The 19,610-nt window shown below is 33.5% G+C and overlaps 2 protein-coding genes across 4 annotated transcripts in view; both read left to right on the top strand.

The window, feature by feature from the left end:
• The window catches only part of si:dkey-159a18.1 (sortilin), a 32,097-nt gene extending 29,581 nt beyond the window's left edge, over positions 1-2,516 (top strand). The window contains exons 19-21 of the mRNA XM_059326300.1: positions 313-419; positions 1,434-1,551; positions 2,210-2,516. Coding sequence (XP_059182283.1) covers positions 313-419; positions 1,434-1,551; positions 2,210-2,224 — 240 coding nt within the window. The 3' untranslated portion in view covers positions 2,225-2,516. The remainder of the gene's footprint in view (positions 1-312; positions 420-1,433; positions 1,552-2,209) is intronic.
• A 2,434-nt stretch (positions 2,517-4,950) lies between these two features.
• On the top strand, positions 4,951-14,996 carry fam3c (FAM3 metabolism regulating signaling molecule C). Of its 3 annotated transcripts, none has more exons than XM_059326293.1 (10): positions 4,951-5,033; positions 5,389-5,439; positions 6,414-6,518; positions 6,800-6,826; positions 8,472-8,595; positions 9,804-9,862; positions 10,915-10,965; positions 11,047-11,131; positions 11,249-11,375; positions 14,550-14,996. In XM_059326293.1, exons 2-10 carry the CDS (start codon positions 5,424-5,426, stop codon positions 14,637-14,639), a joined length of 684 nt encoding a protein of 227 aa, XP_059182276.1. In that variant the 5' UTR covers positions 4,951-5,033; positions 5,389-5,423; the 3' UTR covers positions 14,640-14,996. The 3 variants fall into 3 exon arrangements, with proteins under 3 accessions (XP_059182276.1, XP_059182278.1, XP_059182277.1); XM_059326295.1 differs by having other exon boundaries at positions 5,003-5,042; XM_059326294.1 differs by lacking the exon at positions 4,951-5,033 and having other exon boundaries at positions 5,069-5,439.
• The last annotated feature ends 4,614 nt before the right edge of the window (positions 14,997-19,610 follow it).

Here is a 19,610-nt window from a genome sequence, read left to right as displayed (position 1 = left end):
CTTAGCTAAAAAATGGATACGGGTCATTTTTGACCCATGTTGTGCATTAGAAGGGTAGTGACACAAAAAGGGATTTTATTTAAAAAATAATAAAGGAAAACATAAAAATTAGGACGTATGATGATCAAAAACAAACTAATTGAGGAAAACCTGGAATACTGAATGATAAAATTATTTATTGCAAAGATATAGAACATAAAAACTCTGTCGGGTCACTTTAGACCCATGTTGTGCATCAAAGGGTTAAAAATGAGTGTATTTGTTGTGACCCTCATGAAGTTTTCAGGACTCTAACTGTGTGTTTTGTTCCAGCGGGAGAGGCTGGTGTTGATCCTGGTGTGTGCAGGAGCAGCAGTCATCGTCCTGGTAGCGATTGTTTCTGCAGTCTTCGCTGTCAAGAGGGTCGTTTACAGGAACATGTGAGCTGCACAAACACATCTCTGCTGCATACACACCTCGATGCACCCAATATCAATAGCAGCTGATCAGTCTGGTTTTAGTATTAGTATTAGTTTATTTAAAAGGGGACAGTGCAATTTCATAAAACACATGATTATACATGGTTAAAAAAGCCAGAGTTAGCCAGAAGGCTAGTTTTCATCTGTAGTCCCCTGGCCATGATGTAAAAAGGCAGAGAATTATGAAACAAAAAACAAACAAACAAAAAAAATAAAAATAAAAATACGTACAATATACAAAATACATACACTACCGGTCAAAAGTTTTAGAACACCCCAATTTTTCCAGTTTTTTATTGAAATTCAAGCAGTTCAAGTCAAATGAACAGCTTGAAAGGGTCCAAAGGTAAGTGGTGAACTGCCAGAGGTAAATAAAAAAAGGTAAGCTTAACCAAAATGGAAAAATAATGTACATTTCAGAATTATACAAGTAGGCCTTTTTCAGGGAACAAGAAATGGGTTAACAACTTAACTCTATGGAGTCTTGGGCTATTTTGTCCATTTTTGAATTCTTTTCATGTCTTTGTAAGTCATTTTGTCTCTTTTTTTGGTCATTTTGTGTCTTTTTTTTGTCATTTTGTGTCTTTTTTAGTCCTTTAGTCCAACATAAAATGTGATTTTGAATCTTTTTTTTACTTTCAAAACACTATCATGCTCAATAAAGAATTTTAAATGTTGCAAATGTGCATTAATTTCAGAGTACACTGAGACATTAAACTGCATCATTTTCAATTAAATTCTGGAAAAGTTGGTGTGTTCTAAAACTTTTGACCAGTAGTGTATACAAACACTTACGCAATAAAAGAGGAATATAACCTATAACAGTCACCTCTGACAGAGCCTCCAGTAACACGCTCAAGGCTATTTCTTAATGGCTAATGAACTCTTGTATCTTGGAGCCAGTTTATGCAGGACTTTATAGGTCAGTTTGAAGTCTGCAAATGTTTGAAGACTGTGTAATGTCGCCCTCTGCAGGTCACCAACGTATCGTTTCTCCAACCTCCGGATGCAGGATGAAGTTAACGGCATCACGGGCGATCTTGAAAGCGCCACGAGCAGCAACGGCACAGCCTGCCAGCAGGACTCAGATGATGTAAGAGTTGTTATCATCTGTGTTATTTTATTAATATTGTTTTGAGCTCAAAACATGTTTAACCCATAAGAACCCAGACCCAGTTATCCTTAAAGGAAAGTTATGGGGGATATACCACCATTTCTGATGTGTTTTCAAAAACACTATCCCTAAATGTCAAAGATCTGTGATGTGACATAAACATTACATTGGGCGCTTATAGTATTTATGTTTATAATATTTATGTTTATAATATTTCGTATTTTAAAATAAAATAATAATAGACACAAATTTGCCTTTTTCTCTGCATCTCCACAACATCTATCAAAATTGTGACATTATTAGTTCTGTTTAACAATAAATTATTTTTTAGATTTGTTTTTAAGTAGCATAATAATAATAATAAATCGATAATAAATAAATACAAATAACCATGTGTCTTTTTGTTTATCAAAATTGTGACTTTAATTTGTTCAGGAAATATGGTCAAAACAAGTTAAATGCAATACAGGACACCTTATTAACGGATTAAAGTTGTTAAATGGGTTTAAACTGAGCCTGGTAACAAAAAATTGAAGATTTAACGTGTTTGTTACATGGTGTCACCATGGATTCTTATGGGTTAAGACACTATGATTTCTCCATGTTTACTAATATTTTTGTGTCCTTATTTTGCCAGGATCTTATTGAATGACAGCTGACACTTTTCTATGAATGTAATGAATGCTGAAGATTGAGACCAGCTGTTTTGAAAAAACAACAACTTTTGTTGGACTTATCCCTGATTTTTTTTTTATGGGAGCACTCTTTGTATCATGTTCTGAGGAGCTGAAGAATGTCTTAATTTATTGAGCTTGCTTAATGTCATTGCTTTGTTTTGCTTACTCTTTGATTTGTACAGTGTTTTTTATTTTATTTTATTTTATTTTATTTTAATTTCACTCTGTGTTGCACCACCCTTTCTGTCATGTCAATGTGAAAACAATAAAAATAATTCTAAAAATGTGCATTTGTAAAAAAAAAAGAAACAGACAAACAAAACTACAGTCTATTATTATGTGTTTGTTATGGTTTTTAATATGCAATTATGGGATTTATTACCCGTCTGTCCACCAGAGGACACTGGGGGCGCTGTGACGTCTGTCGTCTGTTTTTAATGGAACAGAGAAGAAGAAAAAAGGAAGTTGTTGTGACGGAAACAAAGATAAGTTAATAACAGGATGTCTCACTCGTGAATAAAAAACTAGTCCACTCGAGCAGAGGAAAAGAAAAGAGGATAGATAGATAGATAGATAGATAGATAGATAGATAGATAGATAGATAGATAGATAGATAGATAGATAGATAGATAGATAGATGGAATAAAATACTCAGGGCAGAAAAAAACAAAAATAACAATAGGAAAAGTACACAACATAAATAAATAGGTAAATAAGGTGCAGTGGCAAGATGGTGGTAATGACACTAATGATATGATGGTAGTGTTATTGGGATGGCAAATAATGAAAAAAATAATAATATTATTATCATACAAACTTCCAACACCACACTTAATGTTTGATAAATTAGCCATTGTTGTAAGCGTGTTTTTTGTTCATTGTGGCTCTATTATAATTGTAATAGTGATCTAGGATTTATGTATATTGTAGTTGTTTTTTTGTTTTTGTTTTTTCCTTTTAAAGGGTCTAACACAACAGGGATGAAAGAAAATGTCCCTAATGCAGAGAAATACACTTCTACAATCCTTTAAAAAAAGTCGTCACACTGTTAAAATAATCGCCTAAGTCATTATTTGTCAAAGAAGTGATGAGGGGTGAAATCACATTATCTGATGAGGAGATGATTTAGGCAAATAAAATATTTTGACAATTTGCCACATAGGCATCAGATAAGAACCCAGAAAAGAAGAGCTAGAGGGAGATTGTTTAGTTATCAGTTTAGTTTATCAGTGTTTTATTGTTGACACTAATATTGGTAACACTTTCTTTTGAAGGTGTTTACATAACAGTGACATGAGCGTGTCATGTTTTGTAGACATACACTCTTATGTAGACATCTTCAAAATAAAGTGTTAGGCAATTTTTTTTGAACATGCCTTTGTGACTTAAGCAAGATATGGTAACACTTTATTTTGAAAGTGTCTACATAAGAGTAACACAAGCCTGTCAGAAACATGACATGACAAGTATCATGAGCATTAATGTTACTTCAAAGTGTCATTAATGTTCATGACACATCCCATGTCATGTTTATGACACGCTCATGTCTTATGCAGACACCTTCAAAATAAAGTGTATCTAGTCACAAAGGCATGTTAAAAAAATTGCCTAAGTCATTTATTTCTCTTAAGTTACATCATTTACACACAGTGTTATTACTATGCCAATAGCCATCCTTTGTTACATCATTTTTGAGTGAAATGATCAATAAAGGTCATATGTTACACTTTTGGTGAAGTTTTTAGTGTTTCCTGCAAAACTTGAAAAAAAAAATGAGTTAGGCAATTATTCTAACAGGGTGACGGAGTCTGTCTGCCTGGTGGTCTTTATATTTCTGACAGAGCGGAGCATCTCACCACCACATAATGACAAAAAAAACACAAAATTACAAAAAGACACAAAATGACCTAAAAAAAGACACAAAATTATTCAAAAAGACACAAAATTATTTTAAAAAGACACAAAATAACCCAAAAAGACACAAAATGACAAAAAAAGACACAAAAATGACCAAACAAGACACAAAATGACAGAAAAAACTAAATTACTTAAAAAAGAAACAAAATGACTAAAAAAAGACACAAAAATGACACAAAAAACAAAACAAAAAAAGACACAAAATGACCAAAAAAGACACAAAATGACCAAACAAGACACAAAATGACAGAAAAAAACTAAATTACTTAAAAAAGAAACAAAATGACTAAAAAAAGACACAAAAATGACACAAAAAACAAAACAAAAAAAGACACAAAATGACCAAAAAAGACACAAAATGACCAAACAAGACACAAAATGACAGAAAAAAACTAAATTACTTAAAAAAGAAACAAAATGACTAAAAAAAGATACAAAAATGACACAAAAACAAAACAAAAAAAGACACAAAATGACTGAAAAAACACTAAATTACTTCAAAAAGAAACAAAATGACTAAAAAAAGACACAAAATGACCAAAAAAGACACAAAGTGACCTAAAAAAAGACACAAAATTACAAAAAAGATTTTTATAGATAGATAATTTTTTGAGTGAAATTATCAATAAATGTCATATGTTAATTTTTTTGTGTTTCCTGCAAAACTTGAAAAAAAAAAAAAAAAGAGTTTGGCAATTATTTTAACAGGTCGACGGAGTCTGTCTGCCTGATCTTCGTCTTTATATTTCTGACAGAGTGGAGCATCTCACCATCTGTCTTCCCTCAGACGATCTCTGCAGCTGTCTTTACCTGAATCACTGTAACCAGTTGATACCGTGGAACACCCCGTTACCTGGCAAAGAGCAGGTAAGCAAGGTGTGGGGCATTTCACGCGTGGGAAACCTTTAAACCAGACGTTAAATTATTACATTTCCCACCGGCGGTGTCTCGGTGTTCGTCTGCAAACGTTAGCAATGATGAGGAAGTTCCACAGCAGACGTAACGTCAGTTTTTAACGTTATAACACGTCTCTACGTCTACATAGTGTCTGTGAATAAGCTCCTCAGTTAACGGAAGTAACTGTGCATCTAACTGTTTGTGCAATTATTATGTTTTATTTTAACTATTAGCTGCTGAAGTTGCCGTTATCTTGCACCGACCACCCGCAGACCGATGAACGGTTATAACTGGTTATAACTGATAAACTGCTTCGTCATAACAGGTTGTTAGCTGTGGAAAAAGTGTCTGGAGGCAAAGATGATGAGGACTGGAGGTAAGTGTTTCACTCTGACAGATATACAGTAACATAATAATCTATGATAGTAACCTATAGAGCAGGGGTCAATAACTCTAGTTACCTGGGGGCCGCTGGAGGCTACAGTATCAGAATGACCATAAAAAAGACACAAAATTACATAAAAGAGACACAAAATGACTAGAAAAAGACACAAAAATGACCAAAAATGACAAAAAAAGGACACAAAATGACCAAAAATGACACAAAAAAACCCCAAAAAAGACATAAAATGACAAAAAAAAAACTATATGACTTAAAAAAGAAACAAAATGACACAACAATTACTAAAAGAAGACACAAAATGACAAAAAGAGACACCAAATGACCCAAAAAGACCCAAAATGACCCAAAATGACACAAAAAAAACAAAACAAAAAGACACAAAATGACAGAAAAAAACGACATCACTTAAAAAAGAAACAAAATGACTTAAAAAACACAAAAATGACAAAAAAAAAAAAAAAGACACAAAATGACAAAAAAAGACACAAAATTACCAAAAAAAGACACAAAAATAAAAAAAAGACACAAAATGACAATAAGAGACACAAAATTACCCTAAAAGACACAAAATGATCAAAAAAAGACACAAAATGGCAGAAATAAACTATTTTACTTAAATAAGAAACAAGATGACTAAAGAAAGACACAAAATTTTTCAAAAAAGATACAAATTTATTTTAAAAAGACACAAAATTACCAAAAAAAAAAGTAATAAAAGGGACCTTCCACACACAACACGGTAAAGTGCCATTCATATAAAACTCACATTAAACTTTCATATCAAGGTGGGGGCCACAAAATATCGTCACAGGGGCCACAATTGGGCTGCAAGTTTGTCATGCCTATACATTTATTCATGCATTATACATACACAAAGTTTATCGTGGTGTTATCATATTTTGTTGCATGGCTTTGTTGAATATTTGATCTATCTTTTACTTTTTCAGCTATTTTGAAGTTAGCAGCTCTCATCTTTGCGTTCCTCCTCGCCGTCTTTCTGGCGTTTCAACTGCTGGAGATCAACATGGACTTCAAGCTGAGCAGCGTGATCTGTGAGTATCATTTCTGCAAGATGAAACCTGTTATAACCACAGATGTTGCCCTGAGCAGCTGTGCTAATATCAGGAAGTGGCAGAGTTTCAGCCATAGAGGAAACAAGCCATTTCATCAGTTATCGTCAGGGTCGATTCTATAATAAATATGTCTTGTGTTCATATTATAGAAACCAGATCTACTCTTTATCTGTCTTGTTTGTGTTTATGGGATTTTCCCACAGAGCTGCATGTAAACAATAGTAAAATCTTGTTATGTCTACTTCTGTTTTGCTTTTCAGCGAGATCAATGCCAGTGAGTGAAGGCTGTAAGTATGTTTCAATCATTTGAATAATTATGTTTTGCATAGGGGTGTGCCATATTGTATCGTTCACGATAATATCAGTATATTTTTTTTATGGTTAAAAAAAATGCATATCATGATATTGGCAACATTTCTACTTCTTGATGTAGTGGTTAAAGTTGTTTTAATCACAAAAAGCTACTTCCTCCCTGTCACTAAACACATGCAGCTTTCAAAATAAGAGCACAGTGTGTTAAGAGAATCCACCACAATTTACAAGAAGACTGTCAAAATAAGATGCCTTAAATAAAACATACAAGAACCTTTATTCTCATTTACAAAATGTCATTAAAATATGCCCCCGGAACCCCTAAATGGTTGTTTTTATTATTTTCTCATACTCTAGAGCAGGGGTCTCAAACTCAAATTACCTGGGGGCTGCTGGAGGCAGTATCAAAATGACCAAAAATACACACAAAATTACAAAAAAAAGACACAAAATGACCAAAAAAAAAAGACACAGAGTTAATTAAAAAACAAACAAAATGACCAAAAAGACACAAAATTACAAAAAAAACACACAAAATGACAGAAAAAAACTAAAATACTTCAAAAAGAAACAAAATGACCAAAAAAGACACAAAATGACCAAACAAGACACAAAATGACAGAAAAAAAACTAAATTACTTAAAAAAGAAACAAAATGACTAAAAAAAAGACACAAAAATGACACAAAAAACAAAACAAAAAAAGACACAAAATGACCAAAAAAGACACAAAATGACTGAAAAAACACTAAATTACTTCAAAAAGAAACAAAATGACTAAAAAAAGACACAAAATGACCAAAAAAGACACAAAATGACTGAAAAAACACTAAATTACTTTAAAAAGACACAAAATGACATAAAAGACACACAATGACCAAAAAATACACATAATTACCAAAAAAGACACAAAATGACCAAAAAAAACTAAATTACTTCAAAAAGAAACAAAATGACCAAAAAAAGACCCAGAATTACAAAAAAAAGACACAAAATTACCAAAAAAGTAATTAAAGGGACCTTCCACACACAACAGGGTAAAGTGCCATTCATATAAAACTCACATTAAACTTTCATATCAAGGTGGGGGCCACAAAATATCGTCAAGAGGGCCACAATTGGCCCGCGGGCCGCAAGTTTGAGACCCATGCTCTAGAGTCAAGAGTAAATTTTTTTGTATTTGGCAACTGTTGAGATTTGCACTTCACACTACATTTTAGATTTTTATTTATTTATACACACAAAAAAAATCATATTTTCTATCTCTTTTTAAGTATTTGGTAATATCGCTATCGCAAAAATAGCCTGAAATATCATGATATTCTTTTAGGGCCATATCACCCAGCCCTAGTTTTGCATTTTTCTCAATGTCTTATCTATTCTGTTGCATGTTCCTCCCTTTTGCACGATAACAGAGACAAGAATGGTAATGAGTCTGTGTCACAGTCAATAGAGAAGCCTTGTGTTTGACATTTAGCATATAAATAGCTCCCCTGGTAGCTGAAGCTTTTTCTTCTGTGTTTGCACCTGTTTGTGTATAGATCATGTGATGGGAGCCCGTGTTACTTGATATTGTGCGACCTGGTACTTGTGTAAACGGAGTTCTTTTTTTTTTTTACAGCAACGAAGCCTGTTAGGTACAAGTGTGGACTGTCTAAGTCGTGTCCAGCCGGGAATTTCGCCTTCAAGATGGCGAGCGGAGCAGCCAGCGTTGTGGGGCCCAGAGTCTGTCTGGAGGACAAACTGTAAGTCACATGACTTAGTGAACGCTTCATAAACACAAGAACTAAGTATTTTGTTTACTTGACTTACTTCACTGTCACTAACTTACCTAACTCAGTAGTTCTCAACCTTTTTGAGTCGCGACCCCCAATTTAACATGCATGTTGTCTCACTGAACACAATCTCTCAGTTCAGATCATTCAAACTCAGTTTATACGACGAATTTTGGACAAATAATGAAGCAGACAACAACTAAAACATCTCTGTCTGTGCATTTATATATTTTTTTTGTAAAGTAATAACTTGCTACTTTGGGATTTGTCAGAAAAGACACAAAATTACCCATAAAGAATCAAATTGACCACAAAAAGACACAAAATGATCAAAAAAAGACACAAAATGATCAAAAAATTACATAAAATTAAGCAAAAAATGAGTCAAATTGACCAAAAAAGACACAAAATGACCAAAAAAAATGAACAAAATGGCCCAATAAAAGAAACAAAATGACCGAAAAGACACAAACTGACAAAAAACCCCACAAAATGACAAAAAACTGTCTGTGCATTTATATATTTTTTTATATTTTATTGTGACTTTTAAGTCCTTTGCTATCAGTCTAAAGGTCCATTCTGACCTTTGACCATTCTGACCTTTGACCTTTGACCCTCTGACCAAAAAAGGACCACAAAAGACACAAATTGACCACAAAATGATCAAAAAAGACACAAAATGACTGAAAAAACACTAAATTACTTTAAAAAAGACAAAATTACCAAAAAAAGGATACAAAATGACTAAAAAAAGACACAAAATGACCAAAAAATACATATTAATTATGTTTGTATAGCTGTCTCCACTTATGGGTACCCACAGGATAAGTTACAGTTGTTAACAAAAACTATATTAAACACTTATGTTTGCCTACAGCCTACAAAGACACAAAATGACAAAAAAGACACAAAATTACCAAAAAAAGACACAAAAATTACTTAAAAAAAGACACAAAATGACAAAAAAAACACAAAATTACCAAAAAAAGACACAAAAATTACTTAAAAAAAGACACAAAATGACAAAAAAGACACAAAATGACTGAAAAAACACTAAATTACTTTATAAAAAAAACACAAAATTACTAGGAAGTATATCTATCTCCTTTATGCTGTACGTTTTCATAAATATCTCCATGGGTTCTATTGTAATTGTCCTCCTTTTTGTTGTGTTCCAGATTAATGAGTGGTGTGAAGAACAACGTGGGGAGAGGGATCAACGTGGCGCTGGTTAATGGTTCGTTATCAGCTGCAGCTCCACACCTTCAAGTCCATTTGATTTTATAAGCTAGCTACTGCTGATAGCAATATAATACTGCTGTCATTTAAAAAAGAACCATGAGGCTTCACACTGCACAATGTCTTTATATATATACACTACTGGTCAAAAGTTTTAGAACACCCCAATTTTTCCAGTTTTTTATTGAAATTCAAGCAGTTCAAGTCAAATGAACAGCTTGAAAGGGTCCAAAGGTAAGTGGTGAACTGCCAGAGGTAAATAAAAAAAGGTAAGCTTAACCAAAACTGGAAAATAATGTACATTTCAGAATTATACAAGTAGGCCTTTTTCAGGGAACAAGAAATGGGTTAACAACTTAACTCTATGGAGTCTTATAGGGCTATTTTGTCCATTTTTGAATTATTTTCATGTCTTTGTAAGTCATTTTGTGTCTTTTTTTAGTCATTTTGTGTCTTTTTTGTTTTTTTTGTGTCTTTTCTGGTCTTATTTTGTGTCTTTTTTTGGTCAATTTGTGTCTTTTTTGTTTTTTTTTTGTGTCTTTTCTGGTCTTATTTTGATAATTTTGTGGTCAATTTGTGTCTTTTTTGGTCATTTTGTGTCTTTTTTTGGTCATTATGTGTCTTTTTTGGTCATTTTGTGTCTTTTTTTGGTCATTATGTGTCTTTTTTGGTCATTTTGTGTCTTTTTTTGGTCATTATGTGTCTTTTTTTGGGCATTTTGTGTCTTTTTTGGTCTTTTTGTGTCTTCTGTTCTTTTTTTGGTCATTTTGTGTCTTTTTTTGGTCATTTTGTGTCTTTTTTTAGTCCTTTAGTCCAACATAAAATGTGATTTTGAATCTTTTTTTTAACTTCCAAAACACTATCATGCTCAATAAAGAATTTTAAATGTTGCAAATGTGCATTAATTTCAGAGTACACTGAGACATTAAACTGCATCATTTTCAATTAAATTCTGGAAAAGTTGGTGTGTTGTAAAACTTTTGACCGGTAGTGTATATACCAAAATATGTCATTCATAATTGTAAACCTAAAAGTTCTATATCTCCACAGGGAGAACAGGGGAAGCTACCAAGACAGATTCCTTTGATATGTGGGCAGGAGGTGAGTGTGTTACTCAACCTTTTTGTTTTTCACACATTTAGAAACATAAACATTGTGCTGATCATGTGTGAACTTGTGCAGACGTGGCTCCGTTTATTAAATTCCTCAAAGAAATTGAGGATGGGACGATCGTGATGATGGCTTCATTTGATGATCCCTCAACAAAGTAAGCATGTTTTCCACAATAATATATATAATTACTTTAGTTTAGATTCATATGATTCATGTAGATTGCTTTAGTTCTTCGCTGAATGAAATAATGTCTTCCTTCTTTGTGCTGTAGACTTAATGATGAAGCCAGGAAGCTGATTTCTGATCTAGGAAGCTCGGCTGTCAGTAATTTGGGTTTCCGTGATAACTGGATCTTTGTTGGAGGGAAAGGCATCAAGACCAAGAGTCCATTTGAGCAGGTAGGTAACCTGACACGCTCCTGTTTACATCTACTCCCTTAACCCTTTGATGCACAACATGGTCTAAAGTGACCCGACAGAGTTTTTATGTTCTATATCTTTGCAATAAATTATTTTCATCATTCAGTATTCCAGGTTTTCCTCAACTAGTTTTTGATCATCATACATCCTAATTTTATGTTTTCCTTTATTCATTTTTTAATAAAATCCCTTTTTGCGTCACTACTCTTCTAATGCAAAACATGGGTCAAGAATGACCCATATCCATTTTTTAGCTAAGTAGCTTACTAAGCTAACTACTTAGCTAACTTCTTAGCTAAGTATTTAGCTAATTAGCTTGGTAAGCTAACTATTTAGCTAAATTCTTGGTTAAGTATTTAGCTAAATAGCTTACTAAGCTAACTACTTAGCTAACTTCTTAGCTAAGTATTTAGCTAATTAGCTTGCTAAGCTAACTACTTAGCTAACTTCTTGGCTAAGAATTTAGCTAAGTAGCTTGCTAAGCTAACTACTTAGCTAACTTCTTGGTTAAGTATTTAGCTAAATAGCTTACTAAGCTAACTACTTAGCTAACTTCTTGGCTAAGAATTTAGCTAAGTAGCTTGCTAAGCTAACTACTTAGCTAACTTCTTGACTAAGTATTTAGCTAAGTAGCTTTCTAAGCTAACTACTTAGCTAACTTCTTGGCTAAGTAGTTAGCTTAGCAAGCTACTTAGCCAAGTACTTAGCTATGTAATAACACAAAAACTTTTTTCCCTCATAAAGTATAAGAAGCAAAATGGAAATAATGATCTGTTGTTATCAAAAACAAGATATTCAAAGAATACTTGGGATCTTCAATCATAAAATAAGGTCAATATGTTGTGCATCAAAGGGTTAAATGAAATAGTATCCTGTTTAAAAGCAACTGCAACAACAGTCGCCTTGTTTTCAGCCAATATTTAAAGTTAAGGGAGCAATTTCTTACCAAATCAGCCTTAGATCAGATCAATTATGATCAGTTTATACCGCCAACAAATCTCAGTGTAAAATACCAGTGTTCACTGAAATAACACTCCAGATTTACACAAGAAGAAATCTAGTTAGAGCTGCATCCTGCATAGAATTGTCCTCCTACTCAGGTTACGAAAGAGGATTATAAAGGCGTGTTGTGTTTGGTTCTTAAAGCAGCTCTGTGTTGGGACACATCCCATTCTAGTGGCAGTAATATAATCATTGTTTCACCATGCACTTCTGCAAAAGTCCCCCTAAAGAGCCTTAATGAGATCTGTCAGCATTTCGCCATAGATTCCCCAGCAGCAGTAGATTATGTGAACAATAAGAGACGACAATATGTGCACATTAAGTCAGTAGTTCTCAACCTTTTTGAGTCACGACCCCCAGTTTAACATGCATGTTGTCGGTGACCCCCCCTCACTGAAAACAATCTCACACGCACAGTTCAGATCATACAAATTCAGTTGATACGACGAATTTTGGACGAATAATGAAGCAGACAACAACTAAAACATCTCTGTCTGTGCATTTTTTTTTTTTTTTTGTAAAGTAATAACTTGCTACTTTGGGATTTGTCAGAAAAGACACAAAATTACCCATAAAGAATCAAATTGACCACAAAAAGACACAAAATGATTAAAAAAAGACACAAAATGACCAAAAAATTACATAAAATTAAGCATAAAATGAGTCAAATTGACCAAAAAAGACACAAAATGACCAAAAATTACACAAGTTGACCAAAAAAGACACAAAATGACCAAAAAAAATGAACAAAGTGACCCAATAAAAGAAACAAAATGACCAAAAAACCCACAAAATTACGAAAAAAAGACAAAATGACAAAAATAAAGACATTAAATGACCAAAAAAACTAAAAAACATGAACACTTTAACACAGTGGAGACAGAGCTGACTTCCTAAATGATTTGGTGACCCCCAGAAATCATCTCGCGACCCCAATTGGGGTCGGGACCCCAAGGTTGAGAATAGCTGCATTAAGCAACGGCAGTATGTGTAAAATAAGAGACGACAGTATGTGTACAGTAAGCAGCAGCGAGTGCGTTTAAAACAATGATGTGGAAGAACTGCTCTACATTTTGCTGAACATGATGTGATTACTGTAGGACTCAAGTGAGAGTCATGTTTCTGAAGATATGATTTCCTTTCTTATTACCCCAGTGTTGGTTTCCCACTGGTTCACATTGATCCCGTCTCGCCAATTTAACTCCTCCGTCGCTACCTGAAGAGGCTACAGGTCCTCTCAGAACACCTCTGGGATTTCTGCGGCTTGAAACGTCCGTCTGAAAGGGGATAATGTTAGAGAACACACAGGCGATCTTTAAGTAATCTTTAAGCCAGAGAACATTTATGATTAACAGACTTGTTGTGTTGTATGATATTATTAGAACAGCCCAGCCCTGTTCACACCAGTCAGACAGCATTATTCATTCTCTGCCACACCCTGTCTGACCTGGATCTGATATCTGAAATAGACAATGCAGGATGTGTGATACTCGTTAGCCTCATAGCATATTTGCCTAAGTCATATTTGAACGTTTTCGGGAAACAAGAAAAAACACAATTTTTAGTAAGCCCATTGGTATTTTTAATTGATATTGTAACAGTAAGTTCAAATAGAAGTGTGAACAAGTTTGCATAAAAAATTAAACACATCGTTTTCATAACAGATAAAAGTGACTTAGGCAGAATATGCCCTGACTAAGGCAATTTTTCTCTTACATATCGTTAGCCTCATAGCATATTTGCCTAAGTCATATTTGAGCATTTCAGAAAACAAGAAAAAAACGATACAAACATCACTCTGGTCTTTTTTTGGAACGAACACAGAGTACTTCTGCTCACTGAACGCTATTCGAATACTGATCTTATATCTTGTCAAAATGTCTTATTTCTAGTCAAAACAAATCTCTTTACAAGTCTCTCTTTAAAAGTGTTTTGCTAGCGTTTACATCACTTCATCATACCTTGTCGCAGAAATGTGATTAAAAGTAAAAACACACTTCTCCTAATCCCTTTGATTGATTGAAAGTACATTTATTGTCTAGAAAGTTGAAGAAACATGAACTAGCTTAGGCAGATATCACAATTTGGCCAAAAAATGACTTAGGCAATTATGCTATGAGGCTAACGATATGTGTTTTTTTTCCTCCTCAGCATATAAAGAACAGCGCCGACACCAACAAGTTCGACGGCTGGCCCGAGGTGTTGGAGATGGAGGGCTGCGTCCCCCAGAGGCAGGACTGAGCCCCTGGTCCTCCAAACCTTACATTCCTGTCCTCATGAGACTTTTCAGCCGTTACAATGAGTGAGAGAGGTGATTTTACATTTCACCCTACAGCTTATTATTCCAGAGTACCTACCAGAACAAAATCTTTCCACAAGATATTAGAGGGAAAAGTGATGCAAGGCCCTTCTCTCGCATGTAGATGCTAACTGAGGTTTGTTTGAAAGTAGAAGGTAGAGAGCACTGATTAAAAGGGACACACCTTTGATGACTGGCTTATAGTCTAGACGGATTTCAGAATAAAAGCCTCCTATAAGAAGTGAGGAGCATTTATGGGTACAAGTCAGGAACCGGTCTACCTTACATATCTCAAGGGTGCTGAGTCCAAAAAAAATGATTCCCAAGCGAAATTTTGAGTTTTTGACCTTCTCATTTGCATATCAAAATGGCGGCCGTTGGTCGTTGGACCATTTCCCCCTAGTTTTTTTGTAAGTAGGCAATCAAAGATGAGGAAATGAAGTTTCTGGATCTATAGTCTAGAGTCAGAGCAAGGATATAGTGGAGGCTCAGTGTCTTTTTTATGTATTTATATATTTGCAAAATACCAACTGGAACATTTAAAAGTGATATTGATTTAATATTTATGTCGGCCTTAAAAAATGACACAAATAATGCTTAATTTAACCTTAAAAGTTGGTATTTTGCATATATATACACTACTGGTCAAAAGTTTTAGAACACACCAACTTTTTCCAGAATTGAATTGAAAATGATGCAGTTTAATGTCTCAGTGTACTCTGAAATTAATGCACATTTGCAACATTTAAAATTCTTGATTGAGCATGATAGTGTTTTGAAAGTAAAAAAAAAAAAGATTCAAAATCACATTTTATGTTGGACTAAAGGACTAAAAAAAGACACAAAATGACAAAAAAAAGACACAAAATGACCAAAAAAAGACACCAAAAGACACAAAATGACTAAAAAAAGACACAAAATGACTAAAAAAGACACAAAATGACCAAAAAAGACATAAAATTACTAAAAAAGACACAAAATGACCAAAAAAAAGACACAAAATGACTAAAAAAAGACACAAAATGACCAAAAAAAGACACAAAATGACCAAAAAAAGACACAAAATGACCAAAAAAAGACACAAAATGACTTACAAAGACATGAAAAGAATTCAAAAATGGACAAAATAGCCCAAGACTCCATAGAGTTAAGTTGTTAACCCATTTCTTGTTCCCTGAAAAAAGGGCTACTAGTATAATTCTGAAATTATCTTCATTTTTCTGACATTATCTTTCAGTTTTGGTTAAGCTTACCTTTTTTTATTTACCTCTGGCAGTTCACCACTTACCTTTGGACCCTTTCAAGCTGTTCATTTGACTTGAACTGCTTGAATTTCAATAAAAAAATGGAAAAATTGGGGTGTTCTAAAACTTTTGACCGGTAGTGTATATGTATATATATATATACCGGTATATATATATATACATATATACACATAAAAAAGACACTGAGCCTCCACTATATCCTTGCTCTGACTCTAGACTATAGATCCAGAAACTTAATTCCTCATCTTTGATTGCCTACTTACAAAAAAACTAAGGGGAAATGGTCCAACGACCAACGGCCGCCATTTTGATATGCAAATGAGAAGGTCAAAAGCTCAAAATTTCACTTGGGAACCATTTTTTTTATTCAGCACCCTTGTAATAAGTAAAGTAGGCAAGTTCCTGACTCGTACCCATAAATGCTCCTCACTTTCACTTGTTGGACAGTTCCGTCCCGACTATTACTATTCCTCTGTGTACCTGTGAGGCCCTCAGACGTAGCAGTGATAGAGTGTTGCATTATTGCACTGTTTGCTGATGGAGATGGATTTCCTCGCCCAGATTTTTTATCGGGGAACTGTTCCTGCCTTAATATCTTCATCCTGTTCCCGTAATTTTTAATTTCTTTTTTATCAACATGACTTCTGTTTGTTCCTTTCAGAGTTTATTTTGAGAAAATTATTATTAACAGGGTTTGAAGTTGCTTCTTGTCATGATATTATAACCAAATATACCAAATTCACTGTGAAATTTGTAAATATTTGTTTAGAGGACGACTTCAGATTATAAAAGATCCTAATTTAATGAACATTGTAATAATAATATAATTTCTTAAAATAAATGATATGGTTAGTAATTTGTGTGGTTGTGTGAGATTGGATTTAAAGCATTTTTGTTACATCTTCATAAACACTCAAAAATATATACTTTATAACAACAGTTAATTAAATCTGACTCTATATAATAATAGATTAATAGAGCTATAAAAATAAATTGATTCACGGTCATAAATACTATGATCCTCACAATAAAAGGTAAATCAGTGATAGTATTATGAACGTTGACTCACAAAATTCTTTATAATGTGTTGTATGGCAGCTGCTGCTCAACCTTGGGGTCAGGACCCCAATTGGGGTCACTTAATGTCTTTTTTTGGTCATTTTGTTTCCTTTTTTGGTCATTTTGTGTCTTTTTTTGATCACTTTGTTTCTTTTTTGGTAATTTTCTGTCTTTTTTGGCCATTTTGTGTCTTTTTTGGTCATTTTGTGTCTTTTTTTGGTCATTTTGTTTCCTTTTTCTGGTCATTTTGTTTCCTTATTTGGTCATTTTGTGTCTTTTTTTGGTCATTGTGTGTCTTTTTTTGATCACTTTGTTTCTTTTTTGGTAATTTTCTGTCTTTTTTGGCCATTTTGTGTCTTTTTTTGATCATTTTGTGGTCAATTTGTGTCTTTTTTGGTGATTTTGTTTCCTTTTTTGGTCATTTTGTTTCCTTTTTTGGTCATTTTCTGTCTTTTCTGGTCATTTTCTGTCTTTTTTGGTCATTTTGTTTCCTTTTTCTGGTCATTTAGTTTCCTTTTTTGGTCATTTTCTGTCTTTTTTTGGTCATTGTGTGTCTTTTTTGTCATTGTGTGTCTTTTTTGATCACTTTGTGTCTTTTTTGATCATTTTGTGTCTTTTTTGGTCATTTTGTGTCTTTTTTTGGTCATTGTGTGTCTTTTTTTGATCACTTTGTTCCTTTTTTGGTCATTTTCTGTCTTTTTTTGGCCATTTTGTGTCTTTTTTGGTCATTTTGTTTCCTTTTTTGGTCATTTTCTGTCTTTTCTGGTCATTTTGTTTCCTTTTTTGGTCATTTTGTTTCTTTTTTTGGGTGATCTGAACTGTGTGTGTGAGATTGTGTTCAGTGAGCGGGGGTTGCGGACAACATGCATGTTAAATTGGGGGTCACGACTCTAAAAGGTTGAGAACTCCTGTTGTATGGTACAGTAGACCTGTTAACTCTGAAAAGATTAACATGTGGATCAACTGAACGTCACTGTGTCCACTGAACATTCAGCATTATTATCAGCTGAGGAGTTAATGATTAACCTTTTTAATCTCGCCTTTTTAAAACCACTTTCAAATAAGTTACAAGCTGTTTGCTTCTTCACTTCAGCCATCTGGAGCTCATGTGGTTGAAAGTAAATGTGTGATTTAAACACACACACACACACACACACACACACACACACACACACACACTGTATTGTGTTAAAACCAATCGTCCGTTTTTTGAAATGATATGTGATTTCCTGTCAGTTCACGGTTTCAAAGAAACTCCCTTCAAAAGCAGTAATAATGTGACTTTTAAGGAGCAGTTCTGTGAGGTAAAACAAAGGTGAGTCCTTTCACAATAAGAGTAGTAGTTTGTCTTTGCCTCAAAAGTGGAAGTAGAAAACTGTGAACACACTTTTGTTTGTCTAAAGAACATTTATTTTTTAAAGCTCTGATAATACTCATTTTAATAATAAACTTGATATGTGTAAGACATTTCAAACAACAAATGCACACAGGAAGGAAATTAGAGTGTTTCACATGAAAATAGACATAAAATGAACATAAAAATGCTATAATTAGTGTATCAAAAGATGGGGGGGGGGGGGGGGGGATTCACTTGATATAAAAAGCAAAAATAAGATGAAAATACGTTGCAGTTTACCAACTTTTTATGGCTGACAAAAATAAATAAAAAGATAAATAATACAAATATTCCTAGATGCATCACGGTTCTCTCTTAAAAGATGTACAAACTGTAGAGATTAGCTAAAAAGGCCGGCTTATTTGAGTAAATCTGACTCATTTTCAGTAGATTCTGTACCATAAAGCAAATTTAACATAGTTTAAAGTCAGTTACAATGGCAAAGTATTCAGGGAAACTAGTTATGGAACGGGCTCCTGTGTTGTGATGTAGTTACTGCAATATTCAGCTCTTTTCCTGCATAATCCTTTCTTTCTTTCTTTCTTTCACCATATTTTAAAACATATACAGCAGGTTAGCCAGTAAAGTCCTTGTAAACAGTTTATCCTCTGGTGGAAAAAACTGAAAAATAATTCAAAATGAGTCTTTAAAATAGGGGCCACTTGTATTATCAGCTTTCAGATAATTAGGCTAGATATTCCTTGTGTTTAGGTTATAGGTATTTTTGCATAATTTCCTGGTTTTTTGCATGTTAGATCTTGATTAGAAATCCTAAAAGAGTGACTTATAATTAGTGCAACTAAAGCAGGAAGTCTCTGGAAGTCAGCTCTGTCTCCACTGTGTTCAAGTGTTCATGTGTTAATGTGTTTTTGGTCACTTAATGTCTTTTTTTGGTCATTTTGTGAGGGGTTTTTGTTTGTTATTTTGTGTCTTTTTTGGTCATTTTGTGTCTTTTTTGGTCATTGTGTGTCTTTTTTGGATCACTTTGTTTCTTTTTTGGTAATTTTCTGTCTTTTTTGGCCATTTTGTGTCTTTTTTTGATCATTTTGTGTCTTTTTTTTTATCATTTTATGGTCATTTTGTGTCTTTTTTGGTCATTGTGTGTCTTTTTTGGATCACTTTGTTTCTTTTTTGGTAATTTTCTGTCTTTTTTTGGCCATTTTGTGTCTTTTTTTGATCATTTTGTGTCTTTT

Source organism: Centropristis striata, chromosome 22, assembly GCF_030273125.1.
Source record: "Centropristis striata isolate RG_2023a ecotype Rhode Island chromosome 22, C.striata_1.0, whole genome shotgun sequence".
In the NCBI taxonomy this organism is placed as follows: domain Eukaryota; kingdom Metazoa; phylum Chordata; class Actinopteri; order Perciformes; family Serranidae; genus Centropristis; species Centropristis striata.
The sequence above is the reverse complement of the archived record's forward strand: the minus strand, read 5'-3'. Positions and strand labels throughout refer to the sequence as shown.